At 38.5% G+C, this 24,296-nt stretch overlaps 2 protein-coding genes and 1 long non-coding RNA gene across 4 annotated transcripts; 1 reads left to right on the top strand and 2 right to left on the bottom strand.

The window, feature by feature from the left end:
• The first annotated feature begins 208 nt into the window (after nt 1-208).
• ca4c (carbonic anhydrase IV c) lies at nt 209-11,165 on the top strand. Of its 2 annotated transcripts, XM_047378549.1 has the most exons (8): nt 209-289; nt 2,845-2,889; nt 6,006-6,170; nt 6,280-6,425; nt 7,129-7,221; nt 8,843-8,909; nt 9,514-9,677; nt 9,999-11,165. In XM_047378549.1, the coding sequence occupies exons 1-8, from the start codon at nt 235-237 to the stop codon at nt 10,191-10,193; spliced, it is 930 nt and encodes a 309-aa protein (XP_047234505.1). In that variant the 5' UTR covers nt 209-234; the 3' UTR covers nt 10,194-11,165. The 2 variants fall into 2 exon arrangements, with proteins under 2 accessions (XP_047234505.1, XP_047234504.1); XM_047378548.1 differs by lacking the exon at nt 209-289 and having other exon boundaries at nt 2,579-2,889.
• On the bottom strand, nt 1,700-2,367 carry LOC124876059. The gene is made up of 2 exons (XR_007040199.1): nt 2,231-2,367; nt 1,700-2,162 (listed from the first exon to the last, which is right to left on the bottom strand). It is a non-coding gene; the product is annotated as an uncharacterized LOC124876059 (long non-coding RNA).
• Nucleotides 11,166-17,391: 6,226 nt separating the features above from the next.
• On the bottom strand, nt 17,392-22,698 carry asl (argininosuccinate lyase). The gene is made up of 15 exons (XM_047380083.1): nt 22,507-22,698; nt 21,286-21,369; nt 20,988-21,044; nt 20,806-20,903; nt 20,644-20,721; nt 20,472-20,549; nt 20,350-20,402; nt 20,187-20,249; nt 19,970-20,084; nt 19,273-19,357; nt 18,991-19,050; nt 18,801-18,884; nt 18,258-18,338; nt 17,962-18,068; nt 17,392-17,761 (listed from the first exon to the last, which is right to left on the bottom strand). The coding sequence occupies exons 1-15, from the start codon at nt 22,651-22,653 to the stop codon at nt 17,617-17,619; spliced, it is 1,335 nt and encodes a 444-aa protein (XP_047236039.1). The 5' UTR covers nt 22,654-22,698; the 3' UTR covers nt 17,392-17,616.
• Between the last annotated feature and the right edge of the window lie 1,598 nt (nt 22,699-24,296).

Below are 24,296 nucleotides of genomic sequence, written 5' to 3'. Positions count from 1 at the left end.
TGTCTCAGGGGTCCTGTCTCTCTTCTGTCTCACACCTAAGAGGTCCTCTAAGTCATTTGTTTCCTACCATCTCTCTTTTAGCAACACGCACACAAACACACACAGACATACACACACAAACACATCACTTGTAACACATGACCGTGTCCCTCCCACCGTCAAGGGCTGCTCCAAGTCAGTCAGTGGCCTTAAGTTCATAAAGATCCTCACTTCTCCCCTGTGCTGCTCCCAATAATGCATTTTTATCTCTACCTCCTGACTTTCTTCTACCTGCGCTCCAGAGCAACAGGTAAGACTCAGTCTCAGAGGTAAAACCTGATGTTTGTCATAATGCTTTCTGTGTAATTAACCTTCAGTGTGTAATTAATACCTTCTTTTCGCATTAAGTATGAGAGCATTGTTTTGTTACTCATAAAAGTGACATCTGGTGCTTAAAATGTATTTCTAAACAAGCCAAAGGTAAGTTTGTGATTTTTTAATTCCTCGTCATGATCAGCATTTTTATTCAAATACAACAATTTCTAAGTAAAAATGGAAAATCATAACTAGTGAAATTCATGGACTTTGAGTCCCTTGATTTTTCTGAGTGAAATTGATCGAATGAGAAAATCCAGTTGATAAAAATAGATCAACCATTAATTAGATAATATCAAAGACTTGTTTGAAGTAAAAGCAGGTTACAGCTTGTCACATATTGCTGAATAAAATCCAAAATTGGAATGGTATGTATGCCATTTATTAAATTTCCCTTAACTTGTCAAGGCAATATTCAAAAAATCACAAAGTTTTAATGAACATTTATTTAGTTGTTTATTTTAACAGAATGTTTCACTAATATTACAATTTGGTTTTGTTTTGTTTTTTTCCATTTAACTTTTATTCAACAAGAAAACAGAAAGTCATTAAGAATAAAAATCTCTATAGGGGTGTTAAAATCATGCCTATACAATCTATACTGGAGCACTTGTGATTTCCCCATAAATAAATTGGACGGTTTGTTCAATAACAATGTTTTCAAAATGCAAAAAAAAAAAACCTTAATAAAAAATATGTAGAGAGAAGAAACACTTTGTTGTATTGACTAATATTTCACATGAAATTATAATGCTGAAAACTTCTATGTTGTCCTGCAGGAAGAAAATACAGGAAAAATCATTGTTTCCTCTCGTTCAGCTAATAATTTTAAGGTGTCCCTTTGTGTCACTTTCCCACTTATCAACATTTTTTTCAGACAAGGAAATTGAAAATCAATACGTTTAATAAATTGAGGGAAATCAAATTTAGTCCGACGTTTGATTCCTGCCTTTGGCGTTTCTTTGCTGCTGACTCCATAACAGGTATGTGAGCCAGGTGAGGTAGAGCCAGCCTCCACCTGTGCATTGTTCTCGCCCGGTGAGAACTGTTGTCCCCTTTCAAAGAGCGGCATTGTGGGAGGCAGCCGGGTTAATCTGTGTTCTTGTGTTAGCTAAATGGTTCTCCACAGCAGCTTTCATTCCCACCACAGAGTCAGACACTGGAGAGTTTTTTTTTTCTCATCAACATAATACACAACGGTAGAACGACATTAAATGACTTCATCAGCACCTGAAGGAGGGACACATTCACTTTACTCTCAATGCAATCAGTGGGTTTACAACCACTCTTTTGTGATACAAATAAAGTCTACAACTCCTTGTCAAAAGAAGAAATTACAAGCATCATTGTTCCACCAACCACAGGTTTATTATTAACAATGTAGGCTTTTATGCTTAAATAGTGTTGAGTACAAATAGTTTGTTTCTAAATTCCAAAACACCAAATTTAAATTTTTTTTTTTTGGTTTGTTCTGTTGAAACAAGACATAATTACATTCTACCAAACCGATAAACCGCATCCCCAGGTCCTCGGACGTTTTTTTTTTTTTTTTTAACTAAAGAGCAAGATTTAATTATTCTCTAAGCTTTGGTGCCTTTCGTGTCTGAATTCTCAAAGTTCAGTTGCTGGGAGTAAACATTAACAGATGAGCAAGCTAAGCTGCTGACGGAAAGTGTCATAGTTTTTTCAGTTCTTTTGACCCACATGCAGAAACTTGAGACAGCTGATCGTTTTACAGGTTTTATTTTTTGTGCAGTAATGATATTCGGTATGGCAGGAACTCTCAGGGACTGGTTCAGCCTCACCTTCTAGGGAGAGAAGTAGCGGTGAGATAGTTGACCAGAAGCAGAGAGGAATTGAAAGAGTCACTGCTTACGGTGGATTGAGTTTTTGGTCCTGGAAGGTGTCAGGTCGAGGAGGCGGCTTGTTTAGCTTGTCGGTGGAGGTTTGGTTCAGGGTTTTCGGCTTGGGTTCGGAAGCTCGGAGTGTGACTCAGATCCGGAGACATTGAATCCGGGAAGGTTTTAACCTGAGCTTGACCGTGAAAGAAGACGGTCCAGGAACAGCATTCAGGTAACCGAGGCACCTTAAAAGAACAGAATACGAGTTAGAGAGCTCTTCATAAGAAGTCAGGAAATAGCAAGACACGGAGGACTGGAGGTACCACTAAGGTTGACACTCAGCCGTCAACTGATCTGCAGCCTCCTCCTTTTAAGCTTCCAGATGAACCTGATTGCACACCAGGTGTGACAGACCGCAGCTGCACAGTCCACCCTCCAAATGAACCTGCTAGGAAACAGAGCAGCAAGACAAGACTGCACTGCCTGCAACCTGACAGAGATAGAAATATTTTCGAGCGCTAATGGAGCATGAAAGCCAACTTAATTATTTTATTAACTTCAGAAAACCTATCTTGGACAAGAAAAACTGCAACAAAAGCCCTCTTTTGGTCTGCCAATCTAAATGTCTTGATATATTTTTCCCTTTCAGCTGAGTGGTGTTATCAGAGCCAGACCTGTGATGACACGTGCAAAGGTAAGTTGAGACAGATGCTGAAACATGAACACAACAACATCAAACCTGGGGTTATTCAGTTCAGTTCAATCAAACTCAATTCAACCTGCTTCATTTATATGGAACCAATTTGCCACAAATGTTAAAAAAAGGCAATCCGAACAGGTCCAATTCAGGTCTATGGATATTCAATGAAATACATTTAAATTCAATACTAGTTATGACATTGTGCCAATTTATGTTATAGTCCCATTTAGTAAAATGTTTCCTAAGGAGGCCCTGCTGTTTGCAACGACTTTGCAGCAACCTTTCATTCTGAGTAAACGTGAGGCAACAGTGGGAAGGAACGACTCCAGCAGAGCGGTCTTCTGCCAAAACCCAGTATCGGTTTAGGTGGACAGAGCTCATACAAACCATAGAAGCACTGGGCCAGGAGTATATTCTGTGTTAAACAAAACCCAAGCACAAAGAGTTAATGACAATAGCAGCTCAGTGGCCTTAATGAAGCAATGCTGCGAATTACAGTGGCAGAGGGTTAAACCCCCCCAATTTAAGGCTTGGATCCTTAAAAGAAGTAAAAATAACAGGCTAGAAACTATATATTCAATGGTACTTATATATACTGTGTATTTAAATTTAGTGTGTTAACCCCCCTAAATTGTATTCTGAAGTTGGTGTTACTTTAACCCCACTTTGCTGGCAGTCAAGTTTTAATGTAATGAACCTCCTTACTGATGTACCAGAATCACTTGATATAATCAATAAATAAATGTTTAAATTTATTCATTTTGGTGAAGGCGAATGCTGACCTCTGTAACGTTTCTCTGAAGTTACCATTTGCACAGCTTGTCTTTAAGATGCTGAAGTTGACATATAGTTTGTAGAGTCTGATTTTACTGGTGGATAAATTCATGCTCTGCAGATTCAGTGGGGTCTTCTTCCCGTTTGAACCCATGCAGGTAATCTGATTACAGGCAACTGCTTTCTGCCTGTTACCTCCCCCTACAGATGGTGGTTAGCTTAATGACGACAATAAATTTTCGAACCAAACGCGTTGTTTCATGCTGGTATTGTTTTGTGTGTCTTGGGGAAAATCCTAAATCAGCTGATTTAGGGTGTTATTAAATACAGTGCCCCGCCTGCATGTAATTCAGAAAGCTAATGTGTCCTTTTTCTTTATGATTTGTAAATAATAAAATAATATTTTGATTTGACCCACTCCGACCACTGTGGTCCTTAATATTGTTGCAATACCTCAGTGAAAACCTTCTCATTTCTCCTGATCCCATGGCCAATCAGTGAACGTCTGTACACATAACCTGTAGTCCTAACTCAGCCCCGGTCAGACCTGCTGAGGAGCAGGGACCAAAAAAGTAGGTACCAGTACGGAAAGAACAGTAATGGAAATGCTCTGAATCACTTCACTGCAGTCAAAAGTCCACGGTGTTGTGCACTGAAGTCCTCGTCCTTGTTATTGCCAAGGCTAAGACAAAGACTTCCTCATAAAGCCCAAAATTATAAGTTATTCATGCAAATGAAAGAGGTATCTTTCCTGTCTGCCTCTACTCCCCCTCACATCAGAACCCCTGATTCTTATTTATAGGTTCTGGCTGGGCTGTGTTTCAAATAATTATCCCAGTGGATCATTGAATACATGAAAAGACAAGACATTCTTGCATACACAAGAATACAAACATTAATTGTATTTCGTTATTTCATGTTTTTATTTTGTAGTTATTCATTTATTATTTTTATTGTTTCACGCAGATTACTGTAATGTGACAATGTGACACAGTAACTTTAATAGCAGTACAGGCACCTACACTGACAGATGGAGGCGGGGCTTCAAGCCGAAGCTCCAGCTGCTAGTGGGTCAGTGGAAACATAACAGGTTCTGTGTGGAGTAAAGCGAGACCGAGTGGAGTAGAACTGCGCAGCTCATATAGAGCCAATGGAAAATGGGCCATACTGGACCAGAAGGTTCAACTCACATCCTAACTTCAGGGTCATGTTACCTCTAAGAGATCCTTTTTTTTTTAAGCGCAGTCTTTTAGGAGTTTGCTGGGTGAGTGGCTGAACTGTCTTCACTCTGTCACAAGAAGAAGGAAAACACCTGCCAGGCTGAAAATTAATAAATAATTGTTTTCATAGATCTCATTAATGTCATTTTACCACAGATCAGGCCCATTATCATTTTTGTGGTCTCCTGTTGCCATAGCAAGCTACAAATGTTACACCTTTTAATTATGCGTTTACTGCTAATAATTCATATAGATTTCTGCTTATTTTCTCAGTCTGCTAATGTTTATTTTCCACCATTTACTCCTTTTACATAGAAATGAGTCAATATTACCCCGCTACCTTATGGCTTTTTACAGAAACAAAACACTAAAACTGTCATTTGAGCTACTGGAAAACATAGGAGACTTATCTGTTTTGTCTCTAATTTATTTCACAATATATTCTGCTTATCTATCACTTTAATACAGGAACTAGTTGAACAGAGACTTGACATGGAGAAGAATGCTGTTTTTTTTTCACCAAATTTAAACAATCTAAAGAAAATTGCTGACATATTTAATTATTGGACCATGCCTTTGCTGAATTGTACCGACACTTTCCTTTTTGTTGTAGCCATTGTGCACTTTGGATGTTGCAAAGTATGCATATCTGCTCTTGTATGCCGAGGTTCAAATTTTTGAAATGTTGGATTTATCCTCAAGATGAACTGTATGTCTGTTTTACACCGAACAGAGATAAGGAGATAAGAAGTAAAAAAAAAATTGTACTGTAAAAAAATATAATAGAGCTAATAAACACTTTGAAACAGACAAAAAATGTACAGAATGAGTCCTTTTAATGATCCTTGTGATGAAATTTAAGGCTCCCAGATAAACAAATAATCAGTACATTTTAATATTTAGGTGTCCAAAGTAGGGGTTCCCAAATATTTCAGCTGAGCCATCATTTAGTTTACTTTCTGGGTTTTCTGCATTTTTACTTACATCAGAGTCAATAGATATTCCTCCTCATGAACATTTAGGAATGACGTGTTCCTTTTAGCTAGAAGAGCAGATCATGTTTTCATTCTTAGCAGCAGCCACAGAAACAGTGATATGATCACTACCTTTTTTCAGACCCAAGCCGCTGGGCAGCTCTGTTTCCCAGATGTGGAGGATTACGGCAGTCGCCAGTTAACATCGTGACCAATAAAGTACATTTCAGCAGTGCCCTGCCTCCCTTCAGCTTCATCGGACACGCAGACTTAATCAACATTACAGTAGAGAATAAGGGCCACTCTGGTAATGAAAAACACTAAAGCCTGATCTGTTCTCTTCCCTTTCTGAGTATTTCTTTAACTCAGACAGAATACCTGTTAAATTCATGCTCTGATTCTCTTTTCCCCCATAGCTCACTTTGCTTTACCTCTGTCAGTGCGACTGACAGGAGGAGCTCTGCCAGGTCACTACAGAGCTGCCCAGTTTCACTTCCACTGGGGAGGGAGCGGCAGACCGGGATCAGAACACACCCTTGATGGAGAAAGATTTCCCATGGAGGTAAGGGAGCCAGATTCAGGCAAGAGGCCAGCTAAATGAAAGGACTGTTATGGACAGTTTCAATTATATATGGTATTGATTTAATCCGTTTGTAACACCTCATGTTATGTCATAAACTTATGAAATAATTTCAGGGGGTGTGGGGTTGCAGGGGCACTTGATTAAAAAATGCACCTGTCTGTCAGTGCTGCTTTTATGCATCTGCAGTCAATTGGGGGTTTGTGCCCCCCACTTGCTGCTGAGAATGAGGAGGCCTATTTTACATGCTTTGTTTTGAATTGCACTGCATTTTATCCCACGCCAGAATTTAGTTGATTTCTTCATTTTGATTGTTTGAGAAGCTGACTCACCCAGGGTGGCAATCATGCAAGAACCGCTACTAAACCCACGGCAGCAGACTGACTTCATTCAGCATGAACACTGACACATTCAGTAGATTCTTGAACACCTAAATGTAGAGTTTGATGTAAATTATGATGCTGGAAACATGTCAGTTTTAAACACCAAAGACTAGAATTTTAGTGGTTGTAAATATTCAATTCAAATTTAAGGTAATTACAATGTCCTTTTCATAGCATATTCGTCCAAACCTCATACCAAAAACTGATTTATTTAGTTTTTTTTTAAAGGTTTGTGTTTGACAGTGCGCTGTAGCATGATTTATACTCCTCTTTACCATAACTCTTTCTCTCTCTCTGCACAGTTGCACATAGTCCACATTAAAGAGCCATACAGCTCTCTGGAAGAGGCCGAACATGATATGGCAGGTATAGCTCTGCTCGCCTTCCTCTTTGAGGTAATATGATGCAATGTTCTTTTCTTCATCAGTGCTGGTTTCGTAAAATACCCACAACGTCTTCACAGATTGTTACGTTACAAGCACAAACACCAATGTATTTTTTCAGATTTTATGTGATATAAAGTATTTATATTAAGCAACTCCAAGCTAGTTTTTTGTACTGTTTTGTTTCTGACTGATCCATTCAATCCGGTGAATATGCTTCGATATAAACCATTTCATTAGAACTCCGGTTGTATGTTTAGGGGTGTTGCTCTGCTGGAAGGTGAACCAGTCATTTTTCTGGCTTGTAACAGGTGCTTTTTCCAGGTTTGCCTTGTATTTATATACCCATCTTCCCATAAGACCTTATCCCTGTTCCTGTTCCTTATTCCCTGTTCCTGCTAATGGAAAGCAGCATGATGTCGCCATCAGCATGTTTCAGTGTGGGGACATTGTGTTCAGGATGAGGCACAGTGTTAATTATTAGCCATAGCATTTTGCATGTAAGACAAAAAGTTATATTTTGGTCCCATCTGACCAGGGCACCTTCTTCTACGTGGTTGTTCCATTCCCTACATGCTTTGTGACAAACTGCAAAAAGGACTTCTTATTTCCAAAATGGTTTTTAAAGATTTTTTTGGGCACTTTGGACTTTTTTTAACTGTATTTTGACAGAAATGTGAAAGAAGGGGAAGACATGAAGTAAATGGCCCAAGAACCAGAATCTAACCATAGATGCCAATGCCCAGGACTATACCGTCTGTACATGCTCTACCAAATGAGCCACACAGAGCCCTCAAGAAGGGTTTTATCTTGCAACGGTTCATGAAGGCCAGATTTGTGGAGTGCATAACCAATAGTCATCGGTGGATCTCTGCAGCTCCTCCAGGGGGACTATGGTCCTACTGGCTACCTTCTCTGATTAATGCTCGCCTTTCACAGCATGTCGGTTCAGGTGGACGACCATGTGTTGGTAGGTGTGCTGTTGATTTTACAGTGTTCTGTGAGATGTTCATAGCTGGGAACATTGTTTTATGATTGCGGTTCTCCTTGGTCTCCAGGAGGCTGTTTGTTCACTAACATTTTCTAACAAACCTTTGAGGCCTTAAGCTGGATTTATACTGAGAATAACCCCTTAGCACAAACAAAACAGATACATTTCAGTATTTAGTATACAAAGTAGGAATATTAGGCCTAATTTGGCATAACTCTATCTTCCAATATGATCCTTGATATGTGTGGAATATGCATCAGTAGGCACTAGTAGTGTACACATTACCTTGGATGTGTGGGGGTTTGAGAAAATTAGCCATAATAGTCTACACGGACAAACTTATTCACTCTTTTACGTGAAGGCTGGTGGTTGTAATTAATTTTATTTACTGGTATTAGAGTAAAGGGCGCTGAACACCAATGCATGCCACACTTTTCAGATTTTGATTTAAAATAATTGAAAAACCAGTGTTATTTTTTTATGCCCTTCACGTTGGTCCATTGCATACAATCCCAATCGAATACACTGAATGTTGGTTGTAACTTAACAAAATGTGAAAAGTTCATGGAGAATTAATACTTATGCAAGGCGCTGTAAATGTCCTTCAAAGATTATATTGTGTTTACAATAATTTCTTCACAGGAAACAATAGATGACCATCCTCATCTAGACACAATAATTGCTGCTTTGGGTCAAGTACAGAACAATGGTAAATATATTCTTTTTTACTTTAAAAACACAAAAATATATCATGAATATATCGCCATAAACGTGTAACTTAAATGCCTGCACAGATAATGCAACCGCTCATTATGGCAGGGGGGGAATTTGAGGCATCTGGTCTGTATGAAGGGAGAAATACGAAAAACAGCTCTAGCAAAAACAAAGGAATTAAGAAAATAAAGACATCTAAAATTATCAGACATAAAACGACTGGAATGACAAAATAGTACCAAAGAGATACACTATAACTCACATCTAACAGAAATGAGGAGGACCAAACGTGTTCAAACCGTGTTGTAAAAAAACATTGCTATGAAGCACACAACTCTGCCAATAAAGCACTAAAACATGAAGCTCTTAAATGTGCCATTATTAAAAGAAGAGATTATGAATGCAACTAAAGAAGCAAAACAGACCAAAAAAGGGCCAAAATAAGACAGAGGGGAAAGGCAAGTGAATACGAACTGGCGTTTTTCTAAACAGAAGCCTGTTGTTTGCTGACCTCTCCATGCTTTGAGCACCGATTCTGAATCAGTTTTTCTAACTTTAGTTTTTTTTCATTCTACTTCTTTATTTCTCACTGTGTCAAGGCAGCAGCACTGTGATCCCAAACTTTAGACTGAGTTACATCATCCCAGCAGCCAAGGAGCTTCACAGTTACTACCGCTACGTGGGCTCCATGACAACTCCAGGATGTGAGCAGGCGGTGGCGTGGACAGTGTTTCACAGGATGCTGCCAATAAGCAGTCGACAGGTGAGATTCAATATTTTATTCAGATTTTTTTATCTAAGAAAAAATCTAACATTTGAAATCTTGCAACCGATTAAAGACCAGTTATATATATTAGACCACCTTTTAATCAGAAATATTAAACACTAATAAAAATTATCTTGTTATGATTTTCACTTCTAAAGTTCTCTGGTGCAAAGTGGAAACAAAATGATTTTTTAATAATCAGTCCCGATGAGGTCAGAAAATATTTTTGCATTTATGTTTATTTGAACCTGTTTTTCTACAGTCCTTGTCTCTTAACCTCTTGTCAGATTCACATCTTTTCTTTCCTGTCCTCTACAGCTGGATGCTATAGTCAAACAGTGCCGATTTTGGACAGGACAGCCCATGACAGACATCTTCAGACCCACGCAGCCTCTAGATGGCAGAGTAATACTCAGCTCCAAGTCGGGTACAGCTCAGAAGACTGTGATCCATATGTGGTTCAGTGTGTTCTCTGTTCTGCTCATGCAAATGATCCTGATACATATCATTTAGACCATATAAACGCCCTGGCTTCAGAAACAAAAGCAGTTGTTGTTCAATAACACTACATTGTATAGAGTCCACAAGATGTCAGGGAGAAAAAATAACTTATTTAACTATACAGTTCCTTACACTAGTCTCAAACAGCCTTTAATAGATTTTATGCTGAGATTTCTATGATGTGTTTCCCTGTTTCTCCTGAAGAAAATAATGCTCACAGCATGATTGTGCCACCATCTTTCAGCCAGGGGACGGTGTGTGTGCAATGTTTCTATTTTTCAATAAAAGTACCACCATTTTATTTCTATTTTTAGATTTTAAAATAAAAAACAGTATGCATATATTTCTTCAATTGAACAGTCCATATTTATGTAAAATTATGTCATCAAATAGCTTATTGTGTGACCTTTTGCAAAAAATGCAAATAATTTCACAAAAAATGTTCCTTTCACTGTTACTGTTGTTGTTTTTCTGGAAATGCTGTGCAAACAAGACCTACAAATACAAAATAATTCCTTGCTTTGCTAGCATTTTATTACCTTATATTTAAAACATTTCTCAATTCATTCATGGCTACAGTTATCAGAAGCCACTGTGAAGGATCCACCGAGCCACTTGTGTTTCCAGTTGTCAGGTTCAGGTGAAGGACCATGTCTTGGTAGGCCTTCTATTTTAATTTTTTAGATGATGGATTGACCAGTGCATTGTGAGTTGTTCAACTTGAGATACTGTTTTTAGAACAAAACCCTGAACATCTCCACATCTTCCGCTGTGTTCCTTAAGTCTTCATTCTGTTTGTTCAATGATGTTCCCCTAAAAAACCTCTGAGACCTTCACAGAACAACTGAGTTAATACTGAGATTACGTTACACACAGGTAGACTTTAAATAAGTGACTTTCAAAAGTCATTGATAGTGAAGGATTTTATTTAGTAAGCCTAATTTTTCTAAATTTTTGTAGTAAAATAAATTTGAAATATATGTATTCCTGTTCTTCCCTTTCACTATTGTGGACTACTTTGTGTTGGTCTGTCTCATAAAATACTGACATATTTGTGCATGTTATCTACATGTAGTCCTTATTATAGCCATAGTAAAAGAATCACAAAATATTACATCAAAAACATCAGTCAAGCCATGTTTAAAATCTCACCTGTAGCATTTCACAGTCAACTAACCAGCTACTAAACTGGCTAAGTGAAATGCTGCAGGTCTACCACAAAAACACAGTACCAAATACTTTACTATATTACAACCCACTTTTCCTCTGTGGATCACAAGAAAGTTTATTATGACAAAGTGCAGAATGTGTAGGAAGAAAGAAAACCTTTCAGCTGTTATACTTCAAGCTCATTTGAACTTTTTTAGTGTAAGTAATGGGGCCTGTTGAGGTAGGAAAACGTTACTGGCCGTCAGTTAACTCTTACATTACTCCTCACCTCTAACCGACTCTTTTATTTGGCACCCAAAGGACAATCCTCAGTCAGAGATCAGTTGTACGTTTCCACAAGTTTATAAAAAACCAATCTGAATTCAGAGAGGGGACACACACACTTACACTGGTACCTAGAAACGTCTGTGTGTTGTCCGTTTTGGAGGGGCCACAAATACCTTTATATACCCCTCGCTGCTATGCAGTACACATACACAATCATTCTATCTGTGGATATCTCCCCAGCAACCATATAACCTCATATCCAAATAAGGAGTACTTCTGGTTCTTCTCTTATAACAAACTTATCGTGTCTGGCCCAATTTATGACCTTGCCCTCTCTGTGCGCTGTTCTCCCCAGTCTTCTTCTCCCCCATCAGTGATTCCTTGTCCTTCACTAATTTATGACTTTGGACTCTCTACTTCCCTCCCCAAGGACCTTGCACTTTCTATGCTTCACTCCCTAAACTTGACCCCCCCTATGCTCTATGTACACATGTCAGTTACACACAGAGATAGTTAATATTACACACATAGATATTTTATATTCTACTGAAGATTGTTTCTCTATTGATGTAACAGTTTTGCCTTACTAGATGGGCATACTATATTTCAGATAAGAGTAGCAGCCCATTTCCAAGCATGGTGATGTTAGCTGGGCAGTCCATGAGTCAAAACTACAGTGGCCTGCCAGTGCAAATGCACAGCAAACGGCTGAACAAGCCACAAATGGCAAATCACACTACAAACAGTGAAACACGCTGTAAACACATGAATGATGCAAACTCCAAAAAACAAAGGAAAGGACAAAGGTAACAGAAAAAAACTGAAAAAGAAAAATTCTGCATTCAAAAACATAGACAGAAGGAAAGTAAAAGAAAAAGCTGCAAGCTCGCTCCACAAAACGGAAGTGCACCAGATCACTAGGAGAATGCCAATATTACCTTCGTAAATATGCTGCTGTTCTGTAATCTTGTAAAAGATTACAGCCACGTGTTTGAAAAAAAAAGACAGGACAGAACATACCTTTTCTTTCTTCCCCCCAACTTTCTTTTGGCCATCCTGTTAATGTCTTTTCTGCAGCACTTTTCACTTTTTTCTGTCAGTCACCTTACAAAACACCTTTAGACTAAGATTAGTAGATAGTTAGATAGTTTGAATCTTAGGCTAAGGTTTTGAATATTTCTGACATGCTCCTAGGGTTGAATGCAAGAAACGGTTAGACTAAAACAACTTTGGCTGGGATTTGTTAAATGTTTATACAACAGACCATCTTTCAATATTTCAGTATGATTCTGGGGCTAAACTCAAGGCTGGTATTGACAAAATCAAAACCAGTTAACACAGAACCAAGCTTTTCCACTATGCTGTAACTAGACTGTAGTTTTAAAGTGTAAATCTGTAACCTATTGTGTGTCCTCTACCCAACAACATCTGAGTGTTTCCTGTTGTAAAAACACCTGTGGCTGAGGATCTCAAGGTGGACAGAAGTTGAACGTCTAAGATTTGTCTTACATCAATCACATTTGTGGTTTAGAGTTAGCTACTTTAACATATTGCTAGGATTGGATGTAAAATGAATTAAACTCCCCCTTTTTGTATATAATCCTATAATCTCTTCGTGTGTATGCTGTATACTTGTCTTTAAACTTAGTCATTAGTCTTACTTGTATCCTGTGTACATCTAAACACTTAGGGTTACTTTGCTAGCATGTAATTGTTGGCATGTTAGCTTCACTATTTAGCTAAAGGTGCTTCAACAGCTAATACTACGGATTTTGGCTACGGATTGGATTATGAGTTTTGTGCCCTTAGATAATATAGAGAAACTCACAGCATACAGCTGAAGCTACGTATTTACATACACTACATGAAAAGACACAGACCTTTTTCCTGCTGTATTACATTCAGTCAGACTGACATTATTGTCGATTTATTTTATGACAGGATTAACATCATTTGCATTTGTTAAATACTACAAAAATGAGAGAAAACCTTTTTTCATAATTTTAACTTTCTTCAAATCAAGAGTGTACCTTGTATCTAGTGAAATTCCACTTTAACTAAGTAATTAAAGTCAAACGTGTTGGGTTTCCACAAGCTTCTCACAATACACAGCCAAAATTAACTGTTATCCTTAAGCTACTTTGTAACTACTTAGCCTTAGCTTTCTGGCTAATATTTTGATATGTTGCTTTTAGATTTCCACATGATGTTTTTTTTCCATGTGAAGTGCACCAGTCCCTCCTGCAGCAAAAGACCCACAACACTTGATGCTGCTGCTCCCATACTTCACAGTTGGGACTGTGTTTTCAGGCTTGTGAGCTTTTCCATTGTTCTTTCAAATGTCATGATAGTAATTATTGCCAAACATCTCACTTTTAGCTTTATCTGTATCTCTGTCCCTGAGTGAATTTGCAAACTATCTTTTTATGTTGCTTTTGGAGTAACAGCTTCTTCCATTCTGACTCACCTTTCAGATCATGCTGTTGGTAGATACATTATGCACTTAAACACTTTTCTCTCCTGTCTCCTTCATGAACAGTATGATGACTGGACATTCCCATTATGTTTATACATGCATACAATTCATTAAAAAGATTAACATATTGCTTTCAGGCATCTGGAAATTGAACTAAAGTTGTGGAGGTCCACAGTTCTCTCCATCATATCTTAACTGATTTCATATTATTTCTTTTAGGTGCCTTAAAATTCTGAACACCTGCATTGGCCCTTCAATTTGTCATTCAAATGTTGTGAATTACCCTATAGGAAGCTTACCAGGCATTGACATTATCATCTGCACTTTCCTAAATCAATTGAAAGTATCTTGGTGTATCTTTTTATTTAGTGTATGCAAATATCTGGCTTCAACTTTACATGCAACGTGAGTTTTTATGTCCTGAATAACTTAGATGTTTTTAGCATAGACTATCTCTATTGTAATATTCTAAATGTTTCTTGCTATATCAGAATTTTTCCCTTTCTATATTAACTGTTTGTGAATATCTCAACATGTGTTCTATCATTTTATCTGTATTAGTCTAACAAATGAACAAAGTCTCAGATTTTTGAGGCAGTTCTTAAGTGTCCTGTACTTTTGTTTATAATGGTTGGAGAACAATGAAATGTATATGTACAGTTTTATTGAGAATCAAAGCCTCACTGACAGCTTTTTTATTTGATGCACAAAACACTGTTTTAAACATCATGAATGTGCATCAAGTGAAAAATATGAAGAAATCTAACAGATTTATAATAAAGAATGTACAGTGAAAATAAATATATATTCAAATACATTTACAATAAATTAACCTATTTCAGTTTTATATGGATCACAAGATAAAATATAACACTTAAGAATAGTTTTTTCTCTTCTTACAGTGTACTACAGTATTTCTGAGAATATAGCCCTAGATACTTTAAAGTAATAACACCGGTAATGTATGGTGCTAAAAGTACAGGTCCTTCTCAAAATATTAGCATATTGTGATAAAGTTCATTATTTTCCATAATGTCATGATGAAAATTTAACATTCATATATTGTAAATTCATTGCACACTAACTGAAATATTTCAGGTCTTTTATTGTCTTAATACGGATGATTTTGGCATACAGCTCATGAAAACCCAAAATTCCTATCTCACAAAATTAGCATATCATTAAAAGGGTCTCTAAACGAGCTATGAACCTAATCATCTGAATCAACAAGTTAACTCTAAACACCTGCAAAAGATTCCTGAGGCCTTTAAAACTCCCAGCCTGGTTCATCACTCAAAACCCCAATCATGGGTAAGACTGCCGACCTGACTGCTGTCCAGAAGGCCACTATTGACACCCTCAAGCAAGAGGGTAAGACACAGAAAGAAATTTCTGAACGAATAGGCTGTTCCCAGAGTGCTGTATCAAGGCACCTCAGTGGGAAGTCTGTGGGAAGGAAAAAGTGTGGCAGAAAACGCTGCACAACGAGAAGAGGTGACCGGACCCTGAGGAAGATTGTGGAGAAGGGCCGATTCCAGACCTTGGGGGACCTGCGGAAGCGGTGGACTGAGTCTGGAGTAGAAACATCCAGAGCCACCGTGCACAGGCGTGTGCAGGAAATGGGCTACAGGTGCCGCATTCCCCAGGTCAAGCCACTTTTGAACCAGAAACAGCGGCAGAAGCGCCTGACCTGGGCTACAGGGAAGCAGCACTGGACTGTTGCTCAGTGGTCCAAAGTACCTTTTTCGGATGAAAGCAAATTCTGCATGTCATTCGGAAATCAAGGTGCCAGAGTCTGGAGGAAGACTGGGGAGAAGGAAATGCCAAAATGCCAGAAGTCCAGTGTCAAGTACCCACAGTCAGTGATGATCTGGGGTGCCGTGTCAGCTGCTGGTGTTGGTCCACTGTGTTTTATCAAGGGCAGGGTCAATGCAGCTAGCTATCAGGAGATTTTGGAGCACTTCATGCTTCCATCTGCTGAAAAGCTTTATGGATATGAAGATTTCATTTTTCAGCACGACCTGGCACCTGCTCACAGTGCCAAAACCACTGGTAAATGGTTTACTGACCATGGTATCACTGTGCTCAATTGGCCTGCCAACTCTCCTGACCTGAACCCCAAAGAGAATCTGTGGGATATTGTGAAGAGAACATTGAGAGACTCAAGACCCAACACTCTGGATGAGCTAAAGGCCGCTATCGAAGCATCCTGGGCCTCCATAAGACCTCAGCAGTGCCACAGGCTGATTGCCTCCATGCCACGCCGCATTGAAGCAGTCATTTCTGTCAAAGGATTCCCGACCAAGTATTGAGTGCATAACTGTACATGATTATTTGAAGGTTGACGTTTTTTGTATTAAAAACACTTTTCTTTTATTGGTCGGATGAAATATGCTAATTTTGTGAGATAGGAATTTTGGGTTTTCATGAGCTGTATGCCAAAATCATCCGTATTAAGATAATAAAAGACCTGAAATATTTCAGTTAGTGTGCAATGAATCTAAAATATATGAATGTTAAATTTTCATCATGACATTATGGAAAATAATGAACTTTATCACAATATGCTAATATTTTGAGAAGGACCTGTATATATTCTGAAGCAGGTGGAAGTCGTTTTGCAATTTCACACCTTTGCAGTTTTGGAGCCATTTGTCACAGGACACTTCACACAAGTGCATCAAGTCAAGCCGGCCCTACGTGAAATAAGAGTCAACTGTTTCAAGTAGTTTTGAATATTCTTTTCAAAGGCTACATAAGGAAATGTTGTTTTAGGATGCAAATAAATAATATATACCAACAGGAAGTTGCTTAGAGTTATTTTGGTTGGATCATGGATCCTAATGCTTCTATTAGTTAATTGGCCCAAATGGGAATCAGAACCCAAATAAAGGGACATAGGATCTAACACAATGGACTAACAACCCATCCAGGGTGTACCTCACCTTTTGCCCAATTACCGCTGGAGATAGGAACCTAGCAACCCCACCCCCTGCCCCTGTCCCTGCAGTTAGCAGATAGATGGGCTTAGACAATGCATGGATGAATATAAAATCTAATTAAATTATACATGAGATTTAAGCAGCTGTATGACTATTTAACTTCATAATACAAAAAAAGGGTTAACAACACAGAAAAAAAATGTGCATAATGGTTTAAGTACATAAGTATGAAATGGGAGTAGGAAAGGAAGATATGGCAATGCAATAAGTACAAAAGAGTAAAAATTGGCAAAGGGGTCAATTGATGCATGGCTCATCAATGGATGATCTGAATAAAACTAAAAAAAGACCTAAATCCACAGTAATTGTTTATTTATGGAAATTAATCATTCTTAACAGGAAGTCTATAACATCACTTTCTTTTGCCAGCTATTGATCAATGGTCAAGAAAGAAAACATGATCAACAAAGGTATCCTGAGATGCATTCACATAAAGCAAAGAGATTACAAGCTTTTAAAGGCAGGGTGGCTTCAAGGTGTAATATCCAGTCTGACAGCTGGAGGTGACACTGAGAAAAAGTCACTGTGCCTGCATCTTCAGCCAGTTCCTCAGGTGCTCCACCTGGGCAGTGACGCTACTCTTGGCTGTTCCTCCAGGAGCGCTATACTGCTCCACGCTGCTTCTGTAGTCCCACACTGAAGATACATCACTTCCAAACAGCGGGCTAATGTTCACACACACATACACACACACACACGCACAAAAATAGAAAAGGATGTTAGATGTGTAGTATTGCTTTTATTTAGTTGAGCCCAAAATGATTTATTCTCCTGGCAGATATGGATATAAAGTTAACTTTTAATTTTACCAATATGTTTCTTCTGATTGAAATTGTTTATACATCCATACATACGTGGCAACTACCTGACAGCAGTAAGGTCTGCCTGAGTAAGTTGATTCAGGGAGACGTTTTTACATTCAGCGGTAAATACAGCTTTCCCAGAAAGACCATGGGCTTCTCTGAATGGCACCTGTAAAAGAGAACAGAGTCAAAACAATAAATGTAAAATCATCAAAAATCAATTCACTTTTACTTGATACTACACAATATTGTTCGATATATATAGTCTAAATCCCTTTGGATTAAAATTAATGCTAAATTACAACATAATGTAAATAAACTGGCTGTCTTTGAAACTGGGCCTGTTGGCACAACTCACCCCCTTCCTCACAAGGTAGTAGGCCAGATCCGTAGCCAACATGTCGGGACTGAGAGCGGCTTCCATCATACTCTGATTGATCTGAAACACAAGAAAAGCAACAGAAAGTCTGGTTTTTCTTTCATTTGCTTCAATAAAATGTCATTATTTAAAAACAAAAAAGGCAACTTCCAAAATAATTCTTACAGTGTTGTTAAAAGTATTCTTTGTATGTAACAAACATGAATTCACTTATGATTAAAGCTAAAGAAAAACCACAGATTAAAGATAAATTTAATAACTGGAGAATAAACTTTCAAATTAAAATCTAAACTTATGCAGTTCCCTCAGAATCCTACAGAAAGGGGTTTTATGTCTTCGGTTTGAACTAAAGTCCGATGGGCACATTTTAAAGGGACCTGGAGAAGTAGAGCCCTTCTATGAAAGGTCAAATCTAAGGTCTTTGTGTCCACTACACAATACTTCATCTCTGTGTTGTACTGGATTATTTACATTTTCATTTTCTTTCGATTTTCAAAAATAGCAAAGAACTAGATCTCTCACCTTCAAAGTCGACATGACTCCAGTTGTCACCTGCAGCACAGCATGGACAGTATCGTAGCAGTCAAACATGGCTTCTTTGTCCTCCTGAACAAATGTGGAAGCCACAAACACAACAGGCGGTTAGTTGACAAAAAAAAGTCCCTGGACCTTCTTACGAAGTTATACAATAGAGAAAAAAATCATTTTAAACCTGTAAGTCCTTGTTGTACGTGCTCGGCAGGCCTTTCAGAGTCATCATGAATCCTGCACACTAAGATACAAAACAAAACATGTTGCAGAAGAAAAATGCTAAGTCTTTTAAACCTCTAATGAAATACTGCAACAATTTAAATGGTTTACTCTGATCTTTAAACAAAAGGCCTTCAACTTTAGGTTTCTGTGTTAACACTGGTGATGGTTTTATTGCCTGTGAAAAAAACAGTCCTTCAATAAACTAATACAAAGCATATTTATAACAAGTATTTTGTCTTACTCGGCCAAAGACACGGCCTGCTTTACTCCGGATCAGCTCCAGACTGTCGGCGTTCTTCTTCTGGGGCATCAGACTGCTGCCTGTGCTACACACACAAAAAAACATAAGAAGAAGAGTGTTACAGAAGAAGGGCAACAGTTTATACCCCGTTTAAAGCAACTTTTAAATGAAAAGGAGCAGTAATTATTCAGCAGTAGAGGACAAGCTACACAATTTATAAGCAACTATAGTTAACACTGACTCTGGGAATAATGTAACTAGCAGGCAGAATTAAGACACTGGATGGTTTTGATTCTGAAGATAAAAAGATTGGTCCATATGGGCCCTCAGAACCAGAAAATTTCCAGAAGACCTTGGTTCAGACAAACCTGCTACAACGACACACTGACTGAGTGACGAACTTTCACCAATAAACTGGCACCACCAGGAAAATAACTTGTAGTGTCATCTGATCTAATGTAGTTGTGCTCTATTATAGTACATTTAAATACTTCACAAAGGCTTATGTTTTCATACAACTTTTTTCTCCAATCAGCCAGAAAAAGCATGAACTGTATATTTTTTATATTTTATTTTTTATATTTGTGCATTAAATAATTTTATAACAAAAATATGGAGCTATGCTCAAATTTAATTCACAGTTGTGAAGTCCTTTGACAAATGTAATTCCCATAAGCAAAATAAAACCAAAGTTTACCTGTAGGCATCAGAGAGTGTGACGAAGGAGTACTCCTTTGTGCTGTACAGCATGAGATCCTCAGCCATCTTACTAAGGTGGGTCAAACACAGTGAAGCCCAGAACAAGAACTCCGCTTCAAAAATGAAACAAGTACTTTAAAACACAAATATGAGAAGGCTTCACTTAAACTCTCTGCTTATGTTCAACGGCGGTCTGAGACGTACAATTTACATACCAACAAAGTCTCTCTGGCCTGTGGCATCCATGCTATTTAGACTGATGCCATCAAATCCCAACTCTACAAATCAAGTGAAGGAGAAATGTTCTGTGTCTTGTTCTGATATCAGCATTAGTTTTTTGTCACAGGTGAAATATAAAGTCAGAAAAACCGATCTGACCTTTCTGTAGTAGCTCTCTGTCGATGTCAAACGGTGTGCCAGCGATGGCGCCGCTGAAAACAGGAGGAAAAGTTCTTGTTACTTCATCATATCAGTGAATGAAAACCAGACTAGCACCGCACCTGCCAAGAGGTAAAATATTTGCTCTCTTCTTGATCCCCAGAAGCCGCTCCACATCTCTGCTTAAAGTGACAGCATAGCTGAGGAAAAGAAATCAGACAAAACTGAAGCAAACAATCCATTAACATTAAAAATGGGAGATAAACTCTGCAGATTTTGTCTTTAGGGGGACACCTTAGAATCCAGTGGCTCCATCTGATTGGTTGAGCCCTCTGCATGTGGGTGTAACCAGGAAAAAGGACGTCAATTTCTCTGTAATTTAAACCGTCGTTACAGAAACAGTTTAATTAAGCAGAATAACAGGCAAGAACGTATTTACATCGGGAATGGTCTCACATTGCCGCCCGCTCCACCATGGTGGAGATGAGCTGCAGGGTATTATCTGTTAGGATGGCGATGGCATCTCGCAGCCACAGCCTCATGTCTGTCACCACCTGTTCAACCAAAGCACAAAGAAGTGTCTTAGAACCCCCCTCCCCAGCTGACGTTATGACAGATTTAATGTTGGAAATACAAACCTGATCATTTCTGCTCCTGCCGGTGTGCAACTTTCCTGCAGGGGCACCAATCAGCTCCTGAAAAATAAGCAGCAAAGCAACAATGATATTATTTACATTTAAACTCACTTTGTTTTTTTTACAGAATGTTTAAGTTACTTTATTATTATTATAACTTTAGTGTAAACAGTGGTTTGGACAAACCTTAGGCAGAGAGAATCAAATATAAGGGTGTTCTAGAAAGTATTTGCAGCAGCCAATATTGAAATGAAATAATGTCATAGTGAAAAAGAAGGCAATGAGACGAGCTGCACGTCACCTTGAGCCTGCGCTCGTTGGCTGTGTGAATGTCTTCATCTTCGGGTTTGATCAAAAACACACCTTTAGACCATTCGTCAGAAATCTGTGGAACACAATGACGGTTATGCGACTAAATTAGCTGTATCTCAAAGATATTAGATTTCAGAACGAACTGAACTGATTCGTATAAAATTTCAGTCAAACTAGATTCTATATAATTGGTTATTGAACCCATTTGTCTCGTAAATTACATTGCGATGACATTTGTGAAATTACACTCTATTAAACTAAAATGAGGTGAAATAATTATAAAATGTAACCAGAATTAGCTCCATTTAAGTCATTTCGACTAAACAGACCCATTATTGTTTGTTTGCCTGTGTTGTATTGTTTATCCAGTGTAACCTGCATTGAGAAAGCAAGCATGAGTGTGAGAGAGGGCTTGGCACAAACTAATCTGAATGAAAGAGTAACCGAAGCTGCATGCCTGCTGACACCTGTCACATGATGATACTATTGTATGCAACACACTCAGCAGAAAGCAGGAATCCTGCACCATGGCACATTTTCAGCTGTCATGTATTACCCAGAGTCCTCTAGACAGCCATGCACAGAACCAACGATCTCTGCAAGTTTTAACGCAATAAGAGCACTGTCCGAAAGTTAACTGTCTGCGTGTTTATGACGTGCTTCTTGTTGAAAACTGTGTGATATACAGTGCCTTGCCAAAGTACTCATACCCTTTAAACATTCCGACATTTCATCGTGTTAGAACCATAACCTGCACTGTATTTTATTTGACTTTTATGTGACAGACCAACAGAAAGCAATGCATGTTAATGAAGTGGAAGGGAAAACATTGAGTATTCAGATTTCATAAATGAATGTTATGTTTAATGTTCACAAAACTCCATCCAGTCTGACTGAGCCTGAGCTATTTTGTGAAGAAAAATGGGAATAAATAAAGTTTCTAGATGTGCAAAGTTGGTATTTGCACCTGCACCTGCTGCAAATGGTGACTCTATAAAGTATTGACTGAGGAGTTTTCATTTTTCTATTTATTTGGTGATTTATGGATGGGGTAAAAGAGAACATGAAGGTAGTGGGTGTGAGATAAGATACAGTAGATAGGGTTAGATGTTGTGAAACGTGAAGACATTGTATAATTTATCTTCCACTAAACAGTTAAGCGCAACTTGTCCCAATAAAATCCAAGTTTTTGCACAGCATATATCCTCACCTGATCCATCCCTTGCAGAATTTGCTCCATTTCCTCGGCGCTGACCAGCTTCGCCTTTTCCAGAGCTTTGACATAAGCCTTGCTCCCTCGGAGATCAGCATCCCACATCCTCTGGTCATAGGTGATCGACGCATTAAACTTCTCCATGATTGGATCAGTGTCCCCCACAAAACGACCGCCCCAAAGTTTATTTCCCTGTAGAACAAGCAACAAATAAGCTTGAAACAAATGGCTTCGGTTGGTTGAGTTAGCTGTGAGGTTAGCTGTCGGTTAAAACAAGAGGTCCCTGTTTGACACTCTCTTTTGATAAGGTCCAGCTGACTGTTAGAACAACAACATCTGGACAAGGGTCGGTTGTCTCTTCAGCAGAGTCCTACCTCTGTATTATTGGCCATATTAGTCCTCGGTGGATATCTGTGGTGTTGTGTCTGATGGCTGTGGGAAGGTTAAGCCAACGGTTGGTACAGCAGCACTGTCTCTCTTGGACAGGTAGTTAGGTAGTTAGTTATCGGCGTCGCTTTAAAGACGTCAAGGGGTCTTCTGTTGTTACGTAACAGCCAAGTATAAATCAGGAAGTGAGTACTTCCTGTCGCATTTACCACATATTAGGCGTTGGGCAGGGCTTCCTGTTAGGGTTTTAGTTGTTTGCTTTTTAACTGACCGCAGTAAAGAAGTAATTGTCATGCAGCGCCCTCTATCGGTGGGCCTGTGTTAGCGCATTAGTCAACGGGTTGTATTTATTGTATCTGCGACTAATTTAAATTCCCACAATATTTTTTACAAGGTGTCGGGATTTTGTGTTTATGGTCGAAAACAGGGACCCTATTTGTATTGTTCCCCCTCTTAATTAAACAAAGTAAAGTTTAAAAAAAAGCAATTTGGTCGTCATTGTCATTTTTGAATTTCTACGATTTTAATGGCATTACTGCAGTCTAGTGGATCCCTGTATAGACGTGACAAGGCTCAATTAGTCCAGTGTTTATGTTTATACCAGGGCTCTTCCAATAGATGCTGATTTAAGGCCCTCAAGTTTTGGCCATGCACACGAAGAGTTAAAAGATCACACAAATTCAATGGAGCCAAAGCATTAATAACCACTAATAACAAGCATTTAAAACCTATGATAAATGGTATAGGGAGCCAGTGAAGGGATTTAAGTATCAGTGTGATGTGATCGTGTTTCCTAGTGTTTATTTAGGAGACAGGCAACAGCATTCTGTATGGTTTGGAGGTGACTCAATAAAGACTAATTTACACAGAAATACAAGGAGTTACAGCAGTCCAGACGCAAAATTATAAAAGGAGTCATTTCATGGTCATTACGATTTGAAGACTTTTGGCTTTGGCTGGGAGCTGTAAGTAAAAGCAGCTTGTCCTAACCAAATTGTTTTTTGTTTGTCATGTAAAAGATTTGAGTGAAAGAGCACACCAAGATTTCTAACAGTAGAGGTATAACAGAAAGAAGAATCAAGGCCAGCTGCTGTACTCTTCCTAAGTATAATACATTCAGTTTTGTCCTCATTTAAATGTAACAAATGTTGAACCAGCCACTGCTCAATATCTGAGATACAAGCAGACAAAGAAGTTATTGCTTCATCCCAGTCAGAATTTACTGGTAAAAATATTTGTATGTCGTCTGCATAGCAATGAAAGGACAGATTGTGTTTTGCAATGATTGATCCACGTGATAGCATGTAATGAGAGAAAAGTAAGGGGCCAAGGATTGAGCCATGTGGAATGCCACAAGAAAGAGGAGCAGTGAAGTAAGACGTGTCACCAATCGTCAGAAT

This window comes from Girardinichthys multiradiatus, chromosome 11 (genome assembly GCF_021462225.1).
Source record: "Girardinichthys multiradiatus isolate DD_20200921_A chromosome 11, DD_fGirMul_XY1, whole genome shotgun sequence".
Lineage (NCBI taxonomy): Eukaryota > Metazoa > Chordata > Actinopteri > Cyprinodontiformes > Goodeidae > Girardinichthys > Girardinichthys multiradiatus.
The sequence above is the reverse complement of the archived record's forward strand: the minus strand, read 5'-3'. Positions and strand labels throughout refer to the sequence as shown.

Bases quoted from the DNA above. Each gene is read 5' to 3' on its own strand.
- ca4c (XM_047378548.1), top strand. From the start codon at position 2,724: ATGAAAGCCAACTTAATTATTTTATTAACTTCAGAAAACCTATCTTGG. The intron at 6,171-6,279 runs GTAATGAAAAAC...TTTCCCCCATAG, and splicing joins AGAGAATAAGGGCCACTCTG to CTCACTTTGCTTTACCTCTG. The intron at 7,222-8,842 runs GTAATATGATGC...ATTTCTTCACAG, and splicing joins TGCTCGCCTTCCTCTTTGAG to GAAACAATAGATGACCATCC.
- asl (XM_047380083.1), bottom strand. From the start codon at position 22,653: ATGGAGAAGTTTAATGCGTCGATCACCTATGACCAGAGGATGTGGGAT. The intron at 20,550-20,643 runs GTGTCCCCCTAA...TCTTTTCCTCAG, and splicing joins TGGAGCCACTGGATTCTAAG to CTATGCTGTCACTTTAAGCA. The intron at 19,358-19,969 runs GTAAACTTTGGT...TTGTGTGTGTAG, and splicing joins ACACTCTCTGATGCCTACAG to CACAGGCAGCAGTCTGATGC.